We start from the raw sequence: 23228 nt of genomic DNA on the forward strand, positions 1-23228 counted from the left end.
AAAAAAAAAAAAAAAAAAAAAAAAAAAAAAAAAAAAAAAAAAAAAAAAAAAAAAAAAAAAAAAGCAAAGCAAAGCTACCGCGGGGGATTTTCATCTTAAACTGTGTGACCTCAGCCACGACGAGTGGCCATGCGTAGTCGGGTATCTTCGGAGTTTATCGAGGGCTGACCACGATATATCCTGTCAGCCAGCGACGGGGAGTTGTTTCCCACACAGACTGACAGCTGTGGGATCTAGACGTACGGAGTTCAGCGACGGAGGGCCTATTAGAAGGCGCACCCAACCGAGCCAAGACCCGAGAGGGGAAGGTGTGAGGGCGACTGAGAGTCTGTGCTGGAGGCCAGCCTTTGGGGAGTACCGCTTCTTTTGGCTTGGATGGTTTGTTAAGCTTAGGACGGGCGTCTTAAGCGGCGTTTTAGGTATTAATATAAAAAGAAACAAGCAAGAGAGACGAGAGCGTGCGTGCCGTAGTTCTACTATAAAGCTAGCTCCAGCCTCAGCTAGTTCTGGTCGGGCGACTGAGATCATGGCGATAGCGATCGACAGCAGCACCAAGCTAGCTTGAATTGCTTCTGGGCAATGCCATCCTTATAATAATTATTGCATCTGCCAATGCAGCGTGTGCCCACAGTCACAGTGACTGATGTTATCATAGTGTTCTTGATCTCCAGGCATCTACCTTACCAGCTCTCGGGCCGATAATCTTCCGAGGCTGCCACACCCGCCTTCCCTTGGGACTGTGGCTTGAGCTTTGCGGGAATCGAGACCGTCACTCTCACGAATCAACTGCTCGAGTTCCGGCCCTGGAGGCGAACTACCTGATTCCTATATCATCTGAGACTCTCTTTCATCCTGCTCTCTTCCCTCGACTGTTTCCCTCTCTCTCAAAACAAAACCTCCCTTTCTCCTTCCTCTGTGCTCAAACAGACTAGGTATGTGCCCCTCCCCCTAAGACAGCTCGTCTCGCCCGTCCTCCACAGAATGACGCATTCTTCCACGGCTCTGACCGATCCATTATCCCCATCAACTCCGCAAGCTCCAGTCTCCTCAATCACAGCGTCCCAAGCCAAATTCCTCTCTCACCAGATATATCTCTCACCTCTGATCCCGTGGTTCGCTTCTTCACAGTCACATTGCTAACCGTTTCGTCTCAAGGAGCGATTTTGTCGGACAAATCGGAGCCTTCCATTCCGGCGATCTAGCTCTCGGTGGGTTTAAACTGTGATGCTATCATCCCCTTCGTCCGCCTCCATATATTCCAGTATCAAGCCTGCGACGTGAATATCCTCTCGATCGCTTCGTCCTTGTTTCTTCAGAATAGCTTTTTCTGCGGTCGCTCATACCTGCTGTCGTTTTCGTCAAACGTCGAATTCACCGCATCGGAGCCATCGCATATCGAGTAACAACATTTTCTGGGAATCAATATTCCATTATTGCCTTCATATACTTCCAGCGGCTCTCTAGCAGAGTTTCGGCCAAGACGCCCCTAGTATTTCAGGACTTCCACGGGTCCAGAACCTCTCCTCCCGAACCTATACCGTTTCTCTGAGCGCGTGGGTTGGATCTTGGCAGATATCTCTCCTTGCAGAAATGGGTCAATCTCATTCCAAGGGCAATTCTGGCCCTGGGGATTCGCTGCAGTCGTACCCATCCTTCTCAAAGTCCGACACGAAGGAGTCTCTCCGCTCCTTCCGCGGGTCGATCCGCTCAAAAATCCGCAATACCGACAGTCCCCGTGCTTCAACATCCGCGCTGTCAGGAGATGACAAGTCCGATGCAGGCTCAGTGAAGTCTGTCGGGAGTAGGCGCAGCTCTACCAACTTGAGCCGGCCGGCGTCCGCCGATTCTGCGGCGGCTTCGCCTACGAATGATGCTCCCGATCCACCCCCTTCCCCGACCATGTCGAACAGTCTGAAACGAGGACATCAAGATGTGGCTGCTATGAAGCAGAGCGGAGAGGTTGACCACGTATCTGATGCTCCGCCATCTTCAGCTCCGCCTGCGGCCACACAGGTGAAAGTCGGCGAATCCATCCTTATCAAGAAGGAGGATCAGTCGAACCCTATCCTAGACTTTATCATGAAAACTCCTCTCCACTCTGACGCATCATCTTCATCGCCGGGCATGGGAATGGGCGCGCTCAAGTCTATCGATCTCGACGACATGATCACTCGCCTCCTCGATGCGGGTTACTCGACCAAGGTCACCAAGACCGTCTGTTTGAAGAATGCTGAAATTGTGGCCATCTGCACTGCGGCCCGCGAGTTGTTCCTCAGTCAACCGGCATTGCTGGAGCTGTCGGCTCCTGTGAAAATTGTTGGTGACGTCCATGGCCAGTACACAGATCTTATCCGGTTGTTTGAGATGTGCGGGTTCCCTCCAGTCTCTAATTACCTCTTCCTGGGAGATTACGTCGACCGCGGGAAACAAAGTTTGGAGACGATTCTTCTCCTGCTTTGTTATAAGCTGAAGTACCCCGAAAACTTCTTCCTCTTACGCGGTAACCACGAGTGTGCGAACGTGACCCGAGTGTACGGGTTCTATGACGAATGCAAACGGCGCTGCAACATCAAGATCTGGAAGACATTTGTCGACACCTTCAATTGCCTCCCCATTGCCGCTACCGTAGCCGGCAAGATTTTCTGTGTCCATGGTGGTCTCTCTCCGAGTCTTTCTCACATGGATGATATCCGGAATATTGCCCGTCCGACTGACGTACCTGACTATGGGCTGCTCAACGACCTGCTTTGGAGTGACCCCGCCGATATGGAAGAAGATTGGGAACCCAATGAGCGAGGTGTAAGCTATTGCTTTAACAAGAGCGTGATCATGGGTTTCCTACAGCGTCACGACTTTGACCTCGTTTGTCGCGCTCATATGGTCGTCGAAGACGGCTATGAATTCTATCAGGATCGAATCCTCGTAACCGTTTTCTCGGCTCCCAATGTGAGTACTTGCTGCAGCTTACGCTCTCGTGATCTCTCGCTGACCGGATTCTAGTATTGTGGTGAATTCGATAATTGGGGTGCTATCATGTCCGTCTCAGGTGAACTGCTATGTAGTTTCGAGTTGTTGAAACCTCTGGATTCTGCAGCGCTCAAGAGCCATATTAAGAAGGGTCGGAAAGAGCGAAATAGCTTGATCAACAGTCCTGTAAGTTGCTTTTTTCACCTGCTCTCCTCTCTTTCGCCAAGATCGGGACCGCTTTTCGTGCAACTCCGCCGAGACTCTCGTGCTCGATTTGCAATGTTTTCTGCTTGCGCGATTTGCTTCTTGCCTCATCTTTGCCTCGCCTTTTGCTTCTTGGCTTGCTAATTCCCTCAAGCCCGCTGTCGTATCGGCCCAAAGCTTTTAGAAACTACCGGTTATTACGCGCCAAGAACTCGGCATCCGCCAAAAGCCACACCATCGAAGCGATCTGGACCGCTATTCTGTGGTCGATCATCGTCCCATGCCACCATCCGTGCAGTCAATATTCATTATTGGCCTGCCGGGACTTTGGCGTTGATACCTCATTCCGCGCCACATTCCGCCGATGTGTGCATCCCACGGGGGAAACCATTTGCGATCCGCGATTGCAACACTAACAACACGACGAAACGGGGTCGTCAGTCAGTCAGGAGCCGTCGCTCCATACTATTCCGGTCTGCCGGTACGGGTCGTGGCAGGTCCGCAGGGGTCAACATCATTAAAGCCGTTGCATCAGATACCCGTGTCCCCGTAACAGCAAATACTACAGCATAAGACCTGGGAAGTTGGTCTACTCTCTCTCTCGTCTCTCTCTCGACAGAAATGCCTTTTGAATCAGAAATACGAATGCGAATGCCTCAAAAGCAAGCATATGCCTTTGACCATGGGATGAATGGAGTTTAGTGTGATGTTTATTGTGTTTCTGGCGTTTGTTTTTACTTTACGTTCGTGCTTGTGTTCTTGTTGGACTCGACATGAGAGCCTTATGAATCTGTTAGTGATATGGTATACCGTCGGATCTGGTGGTTGCAGCAGGATTGCATTTTCTCTTTCTATCCTCTTCATCCTCGCTCTCGTCTTCTATTCTCCTCTCATACTCATCGATTTGGTTTTGTGGAAAGTACACACTCCCGTTAGATAAGAACTTGGGCATACCAAACCATAAACAATGTTTGATCTCCTCTCATTCTCATCTCCCAGCCCGTAATTATTCATGATCAAGACCTCTCCCTCTCCCGCAAGCAATGTCCTGGTGCCCTCCTAGAGTAGGGCAAAGCAAGGCGCGGCAGCCCAAGCCAGAATCCCAATATTCCAATATCACCCGACAGGCATAGAACTAACGGCTTCCGTTTATTTGTTCCCTGGGCAGGCCAGATCCACATCCAGATCTATCTACTCTTCGAGTCGGATCCTCCCTCCTCACTCGGCCGTAGTCAACATACAGTAAACATTGAGGTCGAGCAACTACTGCTGCCTTACCAAAGCAGGAGCGACCCAGACACAGTTAGCACTCTAATTCATTACGGCAGGAACGACCGACCGACCGGCGATCACCTGCACAGAAAACGGAAGGAGCAATGCTGACTGGACCTGTCTGTGTCTTTCCAACCCCCCACCACCTACACCACATCGTTAGCGATACTAGGTATGGCTAGCCAGTTCTAAGACCGAACTGCAGACGACCTAACGGTGCACACAGAATACAATTCTTGCGGTCCCCGATGTTCGTCAGCTCGCAAAATGGTTGAGCTCGCATCCAAAATTGTTACCTTCTATGGGTATCACAGCCATAATCTAGCCTTCTATGCAAATGCATATACATCTCCTCCGTATCCAGGGAGAAGTTAGGTGAGAACAGATAATAGAGAACCTGCAAAAAGCAAGGCGCCCGCCCGCGAAGCCATAAGAATGTGATATAAAAGCCAGTGTCTAATCTAATCCATCGCATCAAGCGTATTCTCCTGCACGGCCTCATGCTCGGAAACCAAAATACCAACCAGGCACTCCCCCAGAATCGCATCCCAATTAACCCAAGGATGGATCTCGAGGAACAACTTCCCGGAATCTTTCCCGGCGCCTCGAAGTAACTCTCCCTTGCCACCGGGGTGAAAGGGCAAGTACGGGGTGATATTGTACACCTTCCCCTGGTACGACGTCCAAGCGTCCATACCTTTCCGGCCGTGCTGGGCCTTCAGCATGGAGGGCGTGACTTTTATCAGGCCGGGCAGCATATTCGCGCCGCGAAGCTTGTGGTTTGGGTTCGAGGTTAGGGCTGCCCAGTCGAGCGGGGAGAAGCCTGGTTCTAGGACGGCGCGCTGAGAGGCTTTCTTGGCGGGTTTGAGGGTTACGGGGGTTGGGGAGAGGCTGTTCATGCTGTTTGTTGTCGGGCGGCTGCCTGCGCCTGGGGGGACGCGGAGGGATGAGGCGGCGGAGGGGGGTGGTGCTAGGGTGCTGCCGGCGTTTGGTCGGGGAGGGGGAAATCGGCCAGGTGGAGGAGCGAGTGAGCTTTGTGGTTGTGGCCGGGGTGGTCTTTGTGATGATAGTGGACGAAGTCTTGAGGGAGGAGGAGGAGGAGGCATTAGGGAGGCGTCAGCCTTGTTTGCGACGGGCGGTTGTGGTGTTGTAGCAGGAGCAGGACTCGGGCTCGGATCTGAGTCCGATTTGTTCATGTTGGTTGAGGGCGCGGGTGTAGTTGATTGCGGTGGCATCAGCGAAGGGTTCACTGCTTGAGGCGTAGTCTCCTTGGTTGTTTCGGCGTCGTTGAGCTGGAAGGAGGGGACATCTAGAGTCAGGACGTTGTTCGACGGGGATGCTTTCGGGGTCGTTTGAGACTCTTCGATAGGCTCATCCTTCGCGTCTGTATGTTGCGGTTCAGGTTCGGCACTAGGTACAGCCCTCTTGTCTTCTATACCGCGGGGAACAGTCTTCTCTCCTTTCTCTTCGGTGGTGGGCTTGGGCGTGCGGGCTTGATCGGCGGCAGGTGGTTCGGGAAACCAAGTGGCCGGGGGATGGCGATAAAGGATGAAACATGTCGTCGCGACGATTATGGCGACGCCTACCCAGCCCATGACGGGCAGATAGAGAGCAAAAGGCGTTGAGAGAGGAAGCTGGTGTTCGCAAGTCTGAAGATAATCGACGATTAAAATAGCATCCGTGGTCCGTGCACGAATCTTCGGCGACAAGTCCAGGCTTGGACCACTCATCAATCAGCAATTACTGGTATTGCTTTCAGAGTATAAGTAGCCATAAAGTACTTCGAAGGTCAAATCTTCTAGAAATCTAAGGATGGTCTCTTACGCAAGGAAATCCATTTCTCTTGAGTCGTGCCTTCACTCACACTTTGAGAGTCACGTGTTTTCGTGACAAGGCGCGTCCGCCCCCGCAAAGGAAGGACCATGGAGTCAACCGCCAGCTACGCGTTCGATCGTTCCCATGGCTTCTCTTGATCCCATTCTGGATGGCCTCAACACCGCCCAGGCAGCCGCAGTAACGTCTCCGGCCTCAATCCTCCAAGTCCTCGCCCCTCCCGGGTCGGGAAAGACGAAGACGTTGACCTCTCGCATCGCGTATCTCCTCGCCCATAATGGATACCGCCCGCAAGATGTCATTTGCTGCACATTCACTATCAAGGCCAGCCGGGAGATGCGAGAGCGGCTGTCCAAGCTGGTGGGTGATCAGGTGCAGTCGAGACTCGTATTAGGGACGTTTCACTCGATTTGTCGACGATACCTCGTTACCTATGGGCATCTGATCGGACTGAAGAAGGGGTTTGGGATTGCAGACTCGGGAGACTCGTTGGCAATTCTACGGGTCGGTTTTTGGCTTTTGACTTATGGAAAAAATTATGCCGTTGCTGATGGCCTCTTGCAGAGAATCGTGAAGCGTCTCCAGCTCGGAATCCAACCGAATACCGCCAGATCTCGAATATCACATCAAAAGGCACATAACATTTCTCCAGATGAGATGGCATCAAAATACAGCAAAGATAGCAAATTCCTCGAGCAACGAGAGTTTATTCAGGTATACCGGGAATATGAGGACGAGTTGGCGACGTCGAATCTGCTCGACTATGACGATCTACTGCTGCGATGTGCCGATCTACTTCGACGACATCCGGAGTGCGTCTCCAATGTTCAGGTTGTTCTAGTCGATGAGTTTCAAGACACGAATCACATACAGTACGAACTGATGAACCTTCTTGCCTCGCAAAACAGGCGAATCACAGTCGTTGGCGATCCAGACCAGAGTATCTACGGGTTTCGTTCTGCGGAGATCAAAAACCTCACGCGGATGCAGCGGCTATACAGTAACACAGAAGTCGTGCTGCTAGAGGATAATTATCGCTCCTCGGGTTCTATCCTGAAGTCGGCGCAAGATGTCATTGAGCAAGATTCGTCTCGGCCAACAAAGAAGCTACAACCAACGCACGATTTTGGCACCTTGCCAGTACTGCGCAAACTGCCGTCAGCGGAGGCCGAGGCCCAGTGGCTTGTGCTCGAGGTCAAGAGGGCCGTGGGCCTGACGGGGAAGCTGTTGAACTACTCCGACTTTGCCATTTTGCTCAGGTCGGCATCGCTGTCACGGCAAATTGAATTAGCCATGGGCAAGTACGGAGTCCCTTATCGCATGGTTGGAGGTCTGAGATTCTTTGATCGAGTTGAGGTCAAGCTGCTTCTGGATTACCTGCGGGTCATTAGCCACCCCGACAACACGGAAGCCCTTCTTCGTATTATCAACGTCCCTTCGAGAAAAATCGGCGACGAGACCATCAGGATGCTGGTGAGTAGTGCTGAGAAAGCCAAGAAGTCTCTGTGGGACTACATCAAAGATGTAGCACAAGGTCGCAGGTCGACTGAGAAGACGCTGGCGAAGCCCGCTAATCAAGGACTTTGCAATCTGGTTGGGTTGATCCAGTATTCCAGGGAGAAGCTCCGTGCGTGTACAGACGGCTCGGCTCCCCGGAGGCTATTGGAGATTGTGATGAAGAGGCTCTCGTTCCGTGAATTTCTCACGGCGACTTACGGTGCCAACGATGAGAATAAATGGGCCAACGTGGAGGAGCTTATGACTCAGGCGGACGATACAAGTGGGCCTGAAGCAGATGAGAAGGAAGAGAGTCTTCCTGAGATCGAGGGCGTCGCTCAACGGCAGGAGCACCCTGGTGAGGAAGCCTTGTCCCGGTTCCTAGCAAACGTTGCCTTGTCCACTGAGGTTCTTCAGGAAGGGGGCGCCGAAGGGATGGACCAGGCGAACGAAAAAGTCACTATCTCGACCATCCATGCAGCAAAGGGCCTCGAGTGGCCCGTTGTGTTTGTCCCAGCAGCCTACGAGGGCATTATCCCGCACTCGCGAGCAGAGGACTCAGACGAGGAAAGAAGACTGCTCTACGTAGCCATGACCAGGGCGCAGGCACTGCTATATCTGAGTTATCCGCTTCGACAGGCCCGAGACGGAGCAGAAACCACTGTGACGTCGTTTCTCCCGCAAGAACTGATAGCAGCCCGACTTCGCTCGGTTGGGCCGCGGTTTGAAGAGAAAATTGTCTACGGGATCGCAGACATACTGCGTCGGGAACGTCCAACAGTCGCAGCCATGGTGGAGGGAATTGAGTCTCTTCCATCGGTATACGATGATCAATGGACAGAGGACGGACAAGAGGCGCCTGGCACTGTCATTCGATGGGATGGCACACGGGCCACCGAAGACGAACCCTCCAGTAAACGGCGTCGGTACGACAATGAGCAGTTCTCAACAGCCACGACTGTCACTAGCATGTCCGCATCATATATGATGAACGGCTCAAACTTCATGGTACCGACTACCATGTCAGGCTTCTCAACAGCCCGCGAGTATATCGCGACACAGAAAAAGGAGCCGCCCGTCGATGTCGAACGTACGACCAAACCGAAACCGGCGGACGCCGCCCTCAACCGTCCAGCTGCTTCCCAAAAGAGCATTGCATCGTTCTTCGGTCAGCGTTCGTCGCAGCCCACACAGCCTGGCGAGTCGGGCGCGAGGCGCGTTCAGCCTTCACAAGGCCGACTGCCTGACTTGGGTCATGCGAACAGGACCATGTCATCATCAAATGCACGGCCGGCCACTATTCCAGCACAGTATACCGGACATCGACCCCCAGCACAACATTTCCGCCCTCCTCGCCCGGCTCTCGAGCCTTCTGATCCTAACCGGTATACATGGTTGGCCGCTTCCTCTAGGTCCATGGACAAGGCATCTTCCAGCAATCAGGGGGACACGAATGCGGGGGTTGCTGACCCAAATGACAGCCGCAAGGACTCGGACGGGAAGTCTGTGGCGAGCGAGTCCAAAGGCTGTACAGGAACAGTCTCAGGCGGCATGCGGCCAGCGACCACGTACCACACTACCACAATGTCAATGGTACAGTCGGGAGGGCTGACTGGGAGAAGAACGCTGGGAATCCGACGCAGCATGAACGGATGGGAGGAACGGATGAAGAGAGGGAAGTGAGCTATGAGCGAGGAGGTGTAGCGCATGCTGACTTGGGCATTGCCCTTGGGCAGCAGTTGGCTTTGTCATTGTCAACGTCAATCACGGTTACACAGGCTATGATGCAGTGTCATCTTGGAGGCATGGACATGCGACTGGCTACGAGGCGCACGGCGAACACCGCGATATGGCTGATCAATAATGCCTATACCGTTTCGGGAGAGATGTATACAGAGTACAGACAAGTACGTCCTCACGGAGTACTCCGTACAGTCCCACGAATTGATGACGAATGATCAAAGTCAGACTTGCTCTCATTACCCGATTGCCTACCTGATGCCTCTGAGCTCAACGTTCCTCTGTCACCGCTCCTCAGGCCACAGCAGTCAGCAAAGACAGGTGTCCCTGAAACAGAGCCGAACCACCCCTTGACAATTCAGCCTGGAGACTCCACCAAGATCTAGAATCAATGATTGTCACCGGCTAACCTGCATACCCGGCATCCACGTACCTGTGGTATGGAGTAAGTTCTCCACGCTGTGTCCGTGCATTGCTGGGCCAGCTAAGTCTGGAGCGGTGAGGATGCTTCAGAGAGAGACATGCCAATAATCGTCATACGGTCTCTACGGAGTACTCTCCAGGGGGTGAGATGACCAGATCGGTCGGATACGAGCTCCTACCTAGACCGTCTGTCCGTCGTGGTACAGCACTCGTAGTCTGGCTCTACGCGGTGTATCTACCATATTGGGGTCTCGTCGCAATCAGAGAGATCTACATTGAAGCCTAAGCGTAGGTTGGGGGAGAAAGGGTGGAACAGCTGGCTCCAAAGCTCAATAGTCTTGTATACAGAGCTAGATGCAAACAGCATGAACGACGAACATCATTCCTCCAGTAGTCCCAAATTCCAAGGTACGGACCGTACATCCCCAAGCGCAGGAGGCTGGCGACCGCAAGTCGACGTCAGCGAGCATGTCTTTCTTTCTAGGGTATTCCGCACAGAGTACGCCGTAGGAACAGAGTCCAGACGAAGCAAGGCGGTCCAGACACAGAGAGAGGGCCACCTGTCCGAGTAGCAGCAGTCGTCATCCAGAAACAACTAGTGAGTTGTACCGACAGGAAGGGTAACGTGCACCGTCCATCTCAGCTTCCGAGATTTCCCGTGGCACAGAGCAATAACGAGGTGATCTTCTAACAGTCGTTTCTTTTTGCCAGCCTAATTTTCCCGATCAGCCACCTGCGAGATCACCCCAGCCTCGTCAGCAGCGAGCCTATAGCACCACGCAACGCAGCCCGAGTTATCCATTCGGTAGGAGGCTTGGGCTAGCTTTGTTGACGGATGACTGGATCCGGTTAGCCTGGACTCATGTCATCAGGGGGCTTCCGCTAGTCTGCTTTGGGCATGGCGCTATTAATAGCGACCTTTGGACTGGTCAAGTGACCTTCAAGACGGATCGTAAATTGGCTGTTTTATCACCACCAGCAGCAAATAAAAGGACATCATTTATGTAACACTGTGTAAGATACGGTACAATAGCCAGCCTGCCATTCTACCTCGCGCTCTCATCTTGAACTCTGCTTATGAAAGACCTCAGGCACACTCTGTACTTTCTCCTTTGTAGAGACAAGTAGACAAGTCAAGAAACAGACCAGCCTCATCTCATCGCATCCCAACCGTCACAGTGGCGAGTTGCCAGTTTCAACAGCCTCAGGCAGTCAGACAGCTTCCAGTCCAGACAGGCCAGAGGGCAGAGTCTAGAACTAAACAAGCGATCCGGTTTGCCGCCTCGTCTTGATCGGCTGGGAAGGCTCCCTGAATATCTTGTCCACAAGAATGACGCTATGCTGCTTTGGGCGAGGGGCGGTTGTTATGCAGACTGCAGACTCTCGTCCGGGGTCATCCAGCCAGCCGGATACAGCATGGATACTCTGACATACAACTGTAGTTTACGTAGGATGACTGATCTGATCTAATTTAGTTTGCTTTATGCTCATTCATTTCCCTCTCTGGTTTGGTTCCTGATTATTGATTGAGCTCTGAATTGTAGAGCTGCTATTCCTCTTCGGCAGCTGAGGCCAGACCTTCCTTGCTTCCCAAAGCATACAAAAGGCCTCCCCGTCCTCGTCGGTTTCTCGCTATCTATTCTCGTCGGTTTCTCGCTATCTATTCTCATCGTCACTCCAATTGTTATCACTTCAGAAACAATCATTCTTGTCTGACTGCTACCTTAACTACGCCTTCAGCTCTCACACCCATTGAGCCTTGCTGCCTCTGCCTACCTACATCAGCTCTACTTACAACCTACTACCTACCTGTCTGTGCCTTGCTCCGCCACGACCTGTCATTCTATATATACCGGGGTCTTGCTACTACTATAAATACTTCCCATTCTCTCCATTCTCTCCACATTATCCATCGACTACAATCAACATCAACATGCCTCACAACACAAACGAGTCAAATTCCACGCTGTCCAGCAGCAGCGGCAGCAGCAACGGAGACCAGGTCGTCGTTGTCCCCAATATCAGAGGTTTGCAGCCACCATAATCTCACCTCACTCAGAAATAAGCAACTAACCTGTCCTGCATCAAGGGTCCGCCGGTCCACGGAAATCACAACCCCCGGTCATAGTTCACAACGATGGCGGTCAGACATACGATGAGACGAGGCCGTCTGACTGGGATAGACAGCGGTGGAAGTAGATTGTCTACTTCTACAACTGTCTTTCCACTATAACCTCTTCAATTCACCGTCAGCTCTGGAAGCTGCAATTGCGCCGGACAGACCAGGACGCGACAGTGCCTTGGCCCTTGCTCGTTGCTCGCTCATACAAAAGTGAGGCGGCGATCGGCGCTGGAATGTTCCTGACCCGGACTAGGGCCGTAGTCTGCTTGGGTCTAACCGCTTCTGTCGCCCCTGTCACCGCACCTTTTCTTCCTTTTCAGGGAGACAGAGACTGTACAATATCGATTATGGGCTGCATTGCTCTGCATTGTACTTTTATGTTTTCTTTTCTTTTCTTTTCTTTTCTTTTCTTTTGGCACGCGTGTTACCAGACTGAGTCTTCTCGCTTCCCCCAGCTTCTGTTCTGCTCGAGGTTCGCCAGTCGAGCTGATTTGAGCTCAAGCCGAGCTTTCCCCATCTTTTTTCCTTCCTTCCCTTCCCCGAGATTGTACATTCAATTTTCCTTTGCTTTTTTTTTTCTCCTCGTTTGTTTGGCATAGCGTGGGTGGTTGACTGTTTTTTGTTCATGTCATGTCACTCTTTTATTTGCCGGTCTGATCTGATCCGGTCTGGTCACCTCATCGTTTCATCGCCGCCGACTTGGAGATTGGCGACTCTGCCAGAGACGTTCGGCTCTCTGGCTGGCTGGCTGTATCTGTGACCAGTCCATCGCCAAAGTCGACTACTGCCGCATCGACGCTGACGGGCCTTATCTCCGCCAATCTCGCCGACCAGACCATCGAATTCACAGGTCGAACTGGGCTCGATTGCTGATCGTGATCTGCGCAAGGAACTTGGAAGCTGGTGATGATGTCGATGATCAGATTCAGATTCAGATTCAGGTCTCTTCAGCATTTGTCACGATTTACTGAACTCCTGCTATCTATCTATCGATCTATCTATCTATCTACTGTGGCTACTATTACTACTGTACTATATCAGACGGGACACCGAGACACAATTTCGGGTTTACCAAATGAAAACATCTATTATTATGGATACTCCTTCCTATGTAGCATGCTAAGCCAGACTAAACTCAAACAAACATTAATATATTGTACGCCGGCAGTCCGCGCCGAATATTTAGTTCGGCGTTCACACGCTACTCCTCCCTTCAAACCTCATACAGGCGAGAAGGGCAGAAATACGGTGAGCAAGTCAAGACTCCATTGACAATGAACTTAATATCGACGCGCATTATCTCCTCGTCCAGAGTCCAAAGACCACCAGACTAGCTATGTAAATATGCCTTAGCAGTTAGGTCTCTACGTTAGTCTACGCAACGCACTGACCGACTTCTCCAGTGACATTCCTCAGGAGTCAAGGAGAGGAGTCGTCAGACCTGCATGCATGCATACCCCGGACTATCTCCGCTCCGTGGGTGGATTCAAGACTCGAGTCAACGCTCACCTCTCCTTCTTCCACCAACTTAAGGTTTTAGAGTAGCTTAAGAGTACATACGGAGTAACTTGGACCTGAACACTAAACACTAACCGAGTAGACTAGACTAGGATAGGCTTCATATCTATTAGTTATCTGAAGAGAATCGTTCACCGCATAGATAGGTAAAGACCCAATTGTTCCACTTTGACAACTGCGTCCGGCTCATCCCGTCCGTTCCTCGAATATATATATTTCGCCCACATCCTCCTTCATTCTTGAGCAGCCCGAACCCAGAACCCAATGGGTCTTAAATCTAACACCTCATCGCTTATTCTTCTGGACATTCCTTTTAGTAAATGTCAAGTTAATTGAATCAATTCGATGGAAGCAAGCCGTGGCTGGATTGGAGATTGGAGTACCTACCTAATAGCCGACACTGACTCCAGTCAACTCACCGACTCTGCTGCCAGCCTACCAGGACAGCTCTAGAGATTATTATGTGCATATCGCGTGCATACATTGACCGAGCTCTTTGGTCGCTGAGCTGAGGTGGCAGGTATGTCCATCGCCTAATGCATGTACTCCGTGCGCTGTGTTTACAGAAAAACTATCTCGTACATATGTCGAGTCAGCTTACCGACTTCTTAAGACTGCATTGATGAGGTGCGAACGGTCCTGTCATCCCACAGCCAGGAGTGAGAGCGCGGGTAGCTCGCTACCCAGGCAAATGAGGATACTACAAAGCAAGGAAAAGTAAAGCAGAAATGAAAGAGAATTGAATATATTCATCTTTTCAACGGAACGAAGCTAGTTCGTCCATCGGGGTTCTAAGCTAAGCTAGAGTAGCCACAGCCGGGCAAGTTCAACCGCCCTGAATTCCCCTCCCCGTTTTCATCAGCCGCGCGTGTTTGAATATCGTGGGTAAATGATATTTTTTTTTGCTCGTTTTGTTTGGCGAGAATCCTTGTTTTGTTATTTTTTTGACGGAACCTCCTTCCACCGACAAACAGGCGTGCTTGTGCCTTTTTTGTTGAGACAAGCACATGGGGTGATAAGGTGAAGCCACATTAAGATCTTTATATGATGCGTGTAGGTGTGTAGTGTGTGGTGTGATGTAGGGGGGTGATGAAAGGGGCGAAGTGTAGTGTGGGGGCAAGGGTAAGGGGAGCGAAAGGGGGGAAAGGTAAAAGAGAAAAATAAGGAGTTGGATATCCGCTTCATCTTTTGTAGACGCAAACGTCTCCATAAACTCCAAGGCTTCGAACGGAAATAAAATGATGAATAAAATCTCAGGCAGATAGATGCAGTCTGAACGTGAAATGCTCGCGCTTGCAATGCTAGATGTCAAGAAAGTCAAATGGCAGTAGATGCAACTTGGTACACCCAAGGTATGATATGTCACAACAAAAGGAGAGGGGTATGCAATTTTTGCAGATAATAAAAAGAAAAGTTTAATAAAAAAATCCCAGGTCTGTCCATGCAAGACAGCTGGGGAACCACTCCAACGGTTCTATGTATTGTAAACCAGACCGGCTAAATATGGGGTAGAATTATCGAGATATGGCGAGTGTAGAGCATCCTCAAAGTCTAGTACCCGGTGGTGAAGCTCATTTGAGGAGCGAGGTATTGTTGTTGAGAGACGTATGTGGGCTCGTGCTGGTAGGGCTTGTGGGTCATGTATTGCATACCAGGGGAAGGGGTCGGCGACGGTGAGCAGGCGCTGGGCACCGGTACTGCCTTGACGTAGCCCGCGTTGCCATTGACGAACGCTTCGTTCTCAGGGGTGATCGGCGGGGTGATATAACCGTGAGGCATGTTCGAGGGATGAGGAGCCTTTTGTGGGGTGGCGAGCCCAATCTCTCCTTCAAACGGCTTGGACTCGGTAGGAACGACATCGTTTGGAGGGCTTGGTGGCGTGTAGCTGGCGATCGAAGCCTGACGGGCAAGGAACTGCTCGAGGATCTTGGAGACTCGTGAATAGTGAGAGGACGAGTACTTTCTCGCGAGGACTTGGGACGGCTGGTGAAGTTGCTGAGACAAGCCGACCAACGTCATGGAGTCGTACTGCGAGGCCCATTCCATGTGACGAGGCTGCGGACGGTTGAGGATGCACCGCGACAGGGCAAGAGAGGCTCTGGCGAGGTCGGCCGACGGCTTGGACACGAACTCACGGTGGAATAGTGAGATCTCTGCGATGTAGACAGCAAGGTGCTCTACCTCTGGGTCGTATGCAGTGTCCATGACTGCCATTTGGAGGAAGGCATCGACGGTTGGGTGTCCGATTGTCCATCCAAGGGTTTGCAGAACATGCCATTCCATTTGAATGAACATGTCGTCGTCGTATAGGGAGCAGCACATAGACTTGAGTTCCCGAATAGTGGGCACACGATCCTTTTTGTCGCCGTACTTGGCCGCAATCAGGAGGGCTGCACAGCCGACCAGTTGGTAGTGTCTCTTGTAGACCACACGCTTGGAGCAGTATCGGTCGAGGAGGTTGATGGTCAAGAACAGAGTCGCCGGCAGCAATTGGAATGCAGTGTGAGCTTCGATCAGGAAATCGAGGAGGTAAGGACGCATGAACCACTGGATTTCGGTCTGGATGTCGATCGACTCAACATCAGGAAGGGTAGAAGTATCCATGTCCAGCATGTGAGACAGAACGTCGTCACGGTACTCCTCACTCGTAACCCTGGACAGCTCATCGGCGATAGCATATTGACGCTCACGAGCAATCAATTTGGCATGCTCCTTTGGATCCATTCGAGGGACAGGAAAGTCATCGTATGATTCCACGAAGAACGTGTCGCAGGGCTGGTAGCTCGAGGTAGGGCGCTTGTGGTAGGCCATATTTCGAACTGGAAAGGTGTCGAACCGAAGATTCAAGGAGTGGACCTGAAGAGCAACGTGTCTTGCAGGGAACGACGGGATTAAGAGAGTGACAGTCGTCAAATTAGGTAAAGATTAAAGAGTGGATATTAGTTGGGAAGTATTAAGGAATGGCCAGTAGGGAGATAATAATCTGAATACTGGGAGACAGACGGCGAGCCAACGGGGTCGATGCCTTCAAAGTGGCTAGAGCTGAAAGAGAGACTGCATTAGCGAATGGATTAGGATATTAAAAAACGAATAAACGCAAAGACCCGAGGTGAAGAAAGTGAAGGGTAGGAAGAGATGAGAAAGGACAAAGAGAGAGAACGATGCGTGAAGCATATAAAGGACCCCGGTTGAAGGGGATGCCTTGGGGTTTTGGGTACTAACCCAGAGTAAAGGCCTTCGGGCAGAGGGCACAATGCAACCCTTACCGTGACGGCGTGTCTGGCATCTAGGCTGGGCAAGACGCTGGAATGATCTGTCGAGCTTGAGATTGGAGGCGACTAGCTCGAAAGGCAAAGGACGACTGAACGTCTTCACCTTAAAAACCAGTGTAAATAACGGGCCTTGAAAGTACTCCGGAATGTAGAACAGGAGTACAGGCACGAACCCTAGGAAGGGGTAGGGATATTGTCAGGGGAAGGCCAGAATGCAGCAATTTTCACAACGTACAGATTGCAACCCAGCGGTTCTGCTAAGCGTTCTTGGACAAGATTAAAGTGACTTGTAGGATAGAAGGCTTGCGGTATGTCGAACTCCACATCAAAGGGATCCGGTAAGGTCGAGTCCGAGAGGTGCGAATTCGAACGGAACTATTCCTAAAGACGCGAAAACGAGTCAGCCAGCCAATTTCGAGCCATTTGTTCAGTTATGCTTTGCAAATCCTCGAGATAGGACAGTAGGAGCAAGATTGTTCGGTATGTGATGCGTTGGATCGTCCTTCTAAAGTATGCACCAGGGACACATTCCCATAACGGATCATGACAACCCCTTATTCCAAGATAACGGAAAATGAATTGAGTTCCATAAACCACGACAGATTGGTCATGCAATGAAGTTTACGCAGAGAGAGTATCCCCGCTATCCTCATCGATCTGTACACGACTTCTTCCGGAGCCAACAAGCCATTATGCCACCCCCCCCCCCCCTCCCTGAGTGATTGTCCCACTCCTCTGACCGGTATATTCTCCAACGCAATGCACAAAAGAGTTCTGATGCGGTGTTCAAGGTATGGTGTCTCAAATATCGATTGCACGTTCCGAGCATCCCGAGGCAGACGAATGTTGAATCGTTTGAACTGTGGTCCACCAGACACACAATGATCTCAAATTGAGGTAGAGGCTCGTTCGTTCCGAGGTTGAAAAGGAAGAATTGGCTCGAGAGAATACGGCCGGCCGAGGTTCTCGTGCTCCGATGGACATCCGAAGGGACTGGATTGAATGACGATGAAGAGAAAAAAAAGCTCACCTTCCAGCAAATCACAACCGCGAGAGAATCATGTACACGAAAAAAAAGCGTTGTCCAAAGGGAAAAGATGAAAAAGAAATCAAAAAGACCCTTCTCGCTGCTCTTCTAACCGGCAGAAGCTGAATCAGGGGACTCCAACCGACGATGCCACGAACTGACTTCGACTGTCAGATAGGGGGAAGGTCGCCGTTTGAGTGAACAAACGTCGAAAGGGGAAACGTCGAAGCAGGGAGCTGACGGACACGGCTCGACTGGAGAGCTGGTGCAACGGATGCAGAATTGAGTCGACAGACAGGGAAGTCGTCGACTGTATCTCTACCTGGGGACCAGTCTCAGATCTCTCCGAAGGAATTGACCTGGAAGGGGGGAGGAGAGGTGGGAGGAGAGGAAAGGGGAGGAAACGAAGATAGAAGGAGGAGAAGGAGAGAGGAATAAGGAGGAGTTGCTTCTCTCTCCAGACGGGTGTGAGGGAAGAAAAGAAAAGAAGAGAAGCAAAGGGACGAGAGGCCGGAGATACAGGTCGAGAGAGGGTCGGCTGAAGGTTAGCTGCGGTATGGCGTACCGTAGCCCGTAATCCGTGACAACTCTCCTGTATTGAATTGAGTGGGTAAACCAAGCAAGGCGGGTTCGGGTACGGTATGGCGTATTGTGCAGCGGTCAGGATTGTATGGTTCCCGTCATGTTTCAGCTGGCCTCGTCTCAGCAACTGTGATCGTTCAAGAGCCACCAGTCACTTCTGATTGCCTCTGCAAGCGCGTTTCGCAGTTGAAACAGTTCAATGCATTGTACACGATGGTTCTACTCAATGGCCTGAAGAAAGCCAGGTGTTCGACAAGACTACTGGGTGTCGCTGGAAGTTGCAAGTCCGCCAGCACTCCCTTTCCAGAACCTCGCAGGAGCCCGTACTAAAGGTGAGCCAATTTGTTAGACGCGGCCTGAGCCCAGGCGAGACGCCCTTACTGGAAACGTGAAGTATAATAACACTATAAGTGGTGTACATGAGGCTGTAATTGTATGCTGTACTTGACTCAGTAGTTGCTTTCATTCAATCAGTTACAATCCTGTATCATCAAATGTATAGATTACTACAGAGTATAGTAGTAGTATATGAGGGGCTCAAGCCGATGTGTCTGATGATTGACTTCCCTGATCCCAGATAACCTTTCTGACGTTGCAGCCCCCTCCTTCGCGGTGCAGCGAAACGAGTGGCCTCTGTTGGCTGGCGAGCAGCACCCGCGTTGTGGTGGTGGACGCCTGAGTGGGGAGATCTCCGGCCTCTCCAGCGAGTCGTGCCCAGCCATCATCCTCCCTGACTCCGGCTAGGAACACCTCGGCTGCTTGGCGCATGCACTTTTATTCCCCTTCTCTCTTCGCGTATTTTATCAGACGTAATTATTTCTAGATGCTTTTGGTCCTTCCAAGTTCCATCAGCCGCGCCTCGCTCACCTATCCGTACCCGGTAGGTCAGGCTTGACCCATCCCCGTAAATTAGGCAACACCTGCAATGGCCTGGAAGCCTCAGAGGAAGGAGCTTCTCTGTACTCACGAGGAGCAAACGCGGCAACGCCGCCTCCTCATCTCGAGCTTCGAACTGAATCCAGATTTCTAGATCCACGACAACAGTCATCTTGTTGATTGGATTACAATGCGTTCGATCCCACAACCTTGGCGGGTTTATGCTCATTGCATAGTACACGAACTCGAGCTGCGATTCGATAATCGTTTGACGACCTCTCCCACTTTCAGCTGCTGACGGCGGCTTGAAGTCTGGTTCGCATTAGTCGCGACTCGTACTTAGACTACAAAGTAGAACAGTCGAATTGATGACGACAAGATAATCGCTGATCTGTCTCATGTCCGTCCATCTGCCTACTCCGTCCGGGTTCTCCGCACTGCTGCCTCAATGCGACAGCCTACAGCCTCCAGATCAACTGCGTATTTCGGGGTATCGGGGTCATATTCGCATTTTGTGGCTGATGTTTCTTTGTCGTCGAACCCACTGGACAGTCCGCAAGATATCTTGAATCGGCTCGCGGATCTGTGGGTTGCAGCCGATCGCAGAGCAGTTGCCCGCTTGGGTTGATTTTTGTTCGCACGCTTGCATCGCTGTCAGCTTCCAAGCCTTCCCTGTCGCCTTGACCCTTGGCGGGACGAGCCTCGCTATCAATTCTGACAAGGAGCAACGCTCAAGCGCGATCATTGTCAACTGGAATTGAGCTATAATACCTGTTTTGGCAAGAACGCGACACGCCCACGTCTACGGGTCCCGCGGTTCGTGATACAGGATATGAACTTGCTCCATTCAATATCACTCCGTCTCCTACAAAGAACCCAAACACTAGAGCATCGTGAGGGTCTTCTTGCTTCGCCCAAAGCTCGAAAGGGTCTGATGTCGCAGACGGCGTCACTCGTCACCTGTTTTTTCCGCTGATCTGAAGGGGAACTCCCGCTGTATCCATAGGATTCATGGATTACTATCAAGTCACCAACCTGCCACAAATCCTGGGACCAGTAATGAATGCAACTGCCAGCGATCGAACGCTGCGCAAATGCATCGATATACCTGCACCTTATTTGTAACGAGGTCGGCTGTTTTAAGAGTCCGAACCCTTGGCCTTCCTTACATCGAGGTTGATCTTCGACATCACCAGAAGCCATCTTTGTCCCATAGCACTGGGAGCTGCTAGGTTCTGTGCCAGGGCAAATAATCGTGACGCTCTCGATTCCAAAGACGTCGTCTCGGCTTCTCCGTGTCTCACGGACTACTTCCGATCCTGATTCCTGCTGGGTAAAGGGGGCTTACTCATCACATACTACTGACGAACTAAGTGCGCAGGGGCAAACAATCAAACAATTCGAACGACCAGGATGTTTCCCAAGCCTCCAATATTAATTTCCAGGTTATCGCGCGTTAGCGACTCGTATTCGTGGAGACAGTGAGACCCAAAGCCACCACGAACGAGAGACGAACGCGACTCCAGCCTTTATTGCATGATCGCAATCCTTCTTGCTGCAGGGGCTCAATATCAAACGAAGTTCGTTGAAGTCTCCCTGCGACTGCCCAACCGATCTTCCAGCCATCTGCCATACTCCTACCGTGCTGTTTTCATTTCGGTTGCAGGTGCCCTTACGCTGTGCTTGTGTACTTTGCGGTTTAGACTGTAGATACACGACACAGTTTGATTACCTTGCAATCGTCTATATTTGGTTTCAGGGACCAGTGTCTGTGCAACTTGTCGAGACTTCGTTGGACTTGGTACCTAAATACCTGCAAGGATATGGCGATTTGCGGTTCACAATTTACTCGAAATTTGATACTCAAATACCCAGCCAGATATCAATACTTACATACGGCTACTCACACCGCGTCCGGGTTCGGAATACTGCTGCTAACAGCCCACTGCGGACCCTGGAACATTCACTTGCTGGAATTTCGGCGAGATTCTCTTCGCCTTGCAAGTTGCTACGAATTAGATTTAGCTTGATATTGCTGCGCAACCAAGTGTCAATAATGACGACCTCTGACGAAAAGCCAATTTGATTCCCGAGGCTGTCACTATCAGGCTTCTAGTCTCTATATCCCGCCATCTCTCACTCGAGCAGTCGGTCTGAGGTATCTCATCTCCAACAACCTACCATAAACCCCTCAACCCGGAAGAGCCCGCCGATTTTACGTAGTTCGTTCTGCACACAATTATCAATCAAGACTCCATTCGGCGTTCTCTGCATAAGTAGTCTCCAGGCAAAAAATTCTCGAGTGGGCCTGGTGGATACCGGGAGAAGCACGGATGCTGGAAAAGGAAGTTTTCTAGAAGGTCTACAGAAGCCGGCCTTTTTACTACTTGAGGCCATATCGAACCCAAAGTTCTGGATTCTGATACATAATATATCACCTCTTCCCGCTTTTAGTCGGCATTTGATGAATACCGGGAGTTTCAGTGTTCACTCGGTCTGTCAGACACAGGGCTCAGGAGAACCGAGACAGTGATATTGATAGTCGTTGCCACGCTGAAGATCACTATTTGAGGCGATTCCAGGAGTTGCTTTGATGATGTGTTGGTGACTACTATCTGGGTCCGTCGTTAGTAACGTTAATAACGTACGATGGCTCACCTTCTATCCTTTGTACGGGGCGCATCTCCGGTTACTCGAAATACTGACCTCCGGGCAGGTTAGTAATAGTTACAGAGAACTATCCACCTTCTTTAAGTCGGATGGTGGTCATGATAGACGACGAAGGGTGGATAAGGGCAGGTTCATGCAAACAAAGGCTGAAAGCCACAGGCATTTAATACTCAATATGTACTATTCAGTGGTAATCTGCAAAGTCGTTTATGCCAAACACCAGTCATCAGCCTGCCAGGGAACTGCACCCTGCTCACAGAACAAATCTCCAAGTTCCTTGAATTGTGGATATAGCGCAAGCCTGAGGCTCTCAGGCTTCAAACTAGGCTCGACGAATAAGAATCCTCGCAAAGAATTTGCGAATCTCTACTGCTGGGTCGTCTCACCTGGCACTTTTCTCTCCTGAGCCCTCAAATCACCACCCAGCGACCGTTTCTCAAAGCCGAAGCCCCTCCTGAAGAAGGGAAGAAAATTTTAGATTCACCGAACTGCGGAGATATCCATCGTCCCATTTCTTTTGGTGGTTGGTTTGAGTCGTTTGACAGCTCTTGGATGGGTCTCGTTCTGTAATGCTGGACCGTAATTCAATACATACAGCAAGATACAGCCTTACAGGTAAAATTACCGCCCAAAAGGGCTAAATGGAAATAGAGCGGGCCGGCGGTAGTGTAAATAAACGACTCCACTAACCCCATAGTCGTCAGTCGAGCCCAGAGCATACTCAGCGGTCACGATACCTGTTCTGTTCTGTTTTGTCCTTTCCCAGCGACCGCCTCGGAATCGGAGTCGGGAAGTTGCAATATCAGAATGAAGGATTTTGACCGCGGAAGACGCATTATGTCCCGGATATAAAGTCGAGGAATTGGATGGGGATTTGGGACTGGAGATCGAATCGATGATCCTGCGCCCGACTACTGCACTGCAGGCTGCGATGCGCTACTGCGGCAGATTCATGGCGTCATTGACTCGCGTCCCACGTTTCGGTCCTTCCTGGGTCGGTCTTTGAGTTGCAATCACGGATCAACATTCAACATTCATAGTCAGAGAAGATGTCTTCTACTACGAGCAGCGCTTTTATATCGACATGCCTTTGACATATTACTCTTGCCTGAGTCCCATTGATACAGATGATACTAGCAGTTGAGTCCAGCGACCTGGAAAGGGGCATGACATAACGGCCTCGCCTTATCCGCGCTCCTTGGCGACGACTCAGAAAGGCCCTTTA

General features: G+C 51.1%; 7 protein-coding genes across 7 annotated transcripts; 4 read left to right on the forward strand and 3 right to left on the reverse strand.

Annotated features, from left to right (window-relative positions):
- Nucleotides 1–1590: 1590 nt before the first annotated feature.
- Nucleotides 1591–3355, forward strand: phzA (putative serine/threonine protein phosphatase; the record flags this gene model as incomplete). Its single annotated transcript, XM_073760762.1, has 3 exons — nucleotides 1591–2946; nucleotides 3001–3153; nucleotides 3326–3355. The coding sequence occupies 3 exons, from the start codon at nucleotides 1591–1593 to the stop codon at nucleotides 3353–3355; spliced, it is 1539 nt and encodes a 512-aa protein (XP_073609886.1).
- A 1549-nt stretch (nucleotides 3356–4904) lies between these two features.
- On the reverse strand, nucleotides 4905–6038 carry BDV17DRAFT_296723 (uncharacterized protein; the record flags this gene model as incomplete). The annotated part of the gene is made up of 1 exon (XM_073763362.1): nucleotides 4905–6038. One exon carries the CDS (start codon nucleotides 6036–6038, stop codon nucleotides 4905–4907), a length of 1134 nt encoding a protein of 377 aa, XP_073609887.1.
- Nucleotides 6039–11553: 5515 nt separating this feature from the next.
- BDV17DRAFT_278147 (uncharacterized protein) lies at nucleotides 11554–13156 on the forward strand. Its single transcript, XM_073759501.1, has one exon. The coding sequence runs from the start codon at nucleotides 12292–12294 to the stop codon at nucleotides 12655–12657; it is 366 nt and encodes a 121-aa protein (XP_073609888.1). The 5' UTR covers nucleotides 11554–12291; the 3' UTR covers nucleotides 12658–13156.
- Nucleotides 11870–12135, forward strand: BDV17DRAFT_296725 (uncharacterized protein; the record flags this gene model as incomplete). Its single annotated transcript, XM_073763363.1, has 2 exons — nucleotides 11870–11963; nucleotides 12026–12135. The coding sequence occupies 2 exons, from the start codon at nucleotides 11870–11872 to the stop codon at nucleotides 12133–12135; spliced, it is 204 nt and encodes a 67-aa protein (XP_073609889.1).
- Nucleotides 13157–15127: 1971 nt separating the features above from the next.
- Nucleotides 15128–16387, reverse strand: BDV17DRAFT_285716 (G1/S-specific cyclin; the record flags this gene model as incomplete). The annotated part of the gene is made up of 1 exon (XM_073760763.1): nucleotides 15128–16387. One exon carries the CDS (start codon nucleotides 16385–16387, stop codon nucleotides 15128–15130), a length of 1260 nt encoding a protein of 419 aa, XP_073609890.1.
- A 5042-nt stretch (nucleotides 16388–21429) lies between these two features.
- BDV17DRAFT_25283 (uncharacterized protein) lies at nucleotides 21430–21871 on the reverse strand. The gene has a single exon (XM_073756593.1). It carries the CDS (start codon nucleotides 21728–21730, stop codon nucleotides 21497–21499), a length of 234 nt encoding a protein of 77 aa, XP_073609891.1. The 5' UTR covers nucleotides 21731–21871; the 3' UTR covers nucleotides 21430–21496.
- Nucleotides 21872–22127: 256 nt separating this feature from the next.
- Nucleotides 22128–22690, forward strand: BDV17DRAFT_278157 (uncharacterized protein). The gene is made up of 2 exons (XM_073759502.1): nucleotides 22128–22325; nucleotides 22390–22690. Exons 1-2 carry the CDS (start codon nucleotides 22137–22139, stop codon nucleotides 22459–22461), a joined length of 261 nt encoding a protein of 86 aa, XP_073609892.1. The 5' UTR covers nucleotides 22128–22136; the 3' UTR covers nucleotides 22462–22690.
- The last annotated feature ends 538 nt before the right edge of the window (nucleotides 22691–23228 follow it).

Source organism: Aspergillus undulatus, assembly GCF_047715775.1.
Source record: "Aspergillus undulatus strain CBS 261.88 unplaced genomic scaffold BDV17scaffold_115, whole genome shotgun sequence".
Taxonomy (NCBI): domain Eukaryota; kingdom Fungi; phylum Ascomycota; class Eurotiomycetes; order Eurotiales; family Aspergillaceae; genus Aspergillus; species Aspergillus undulatus.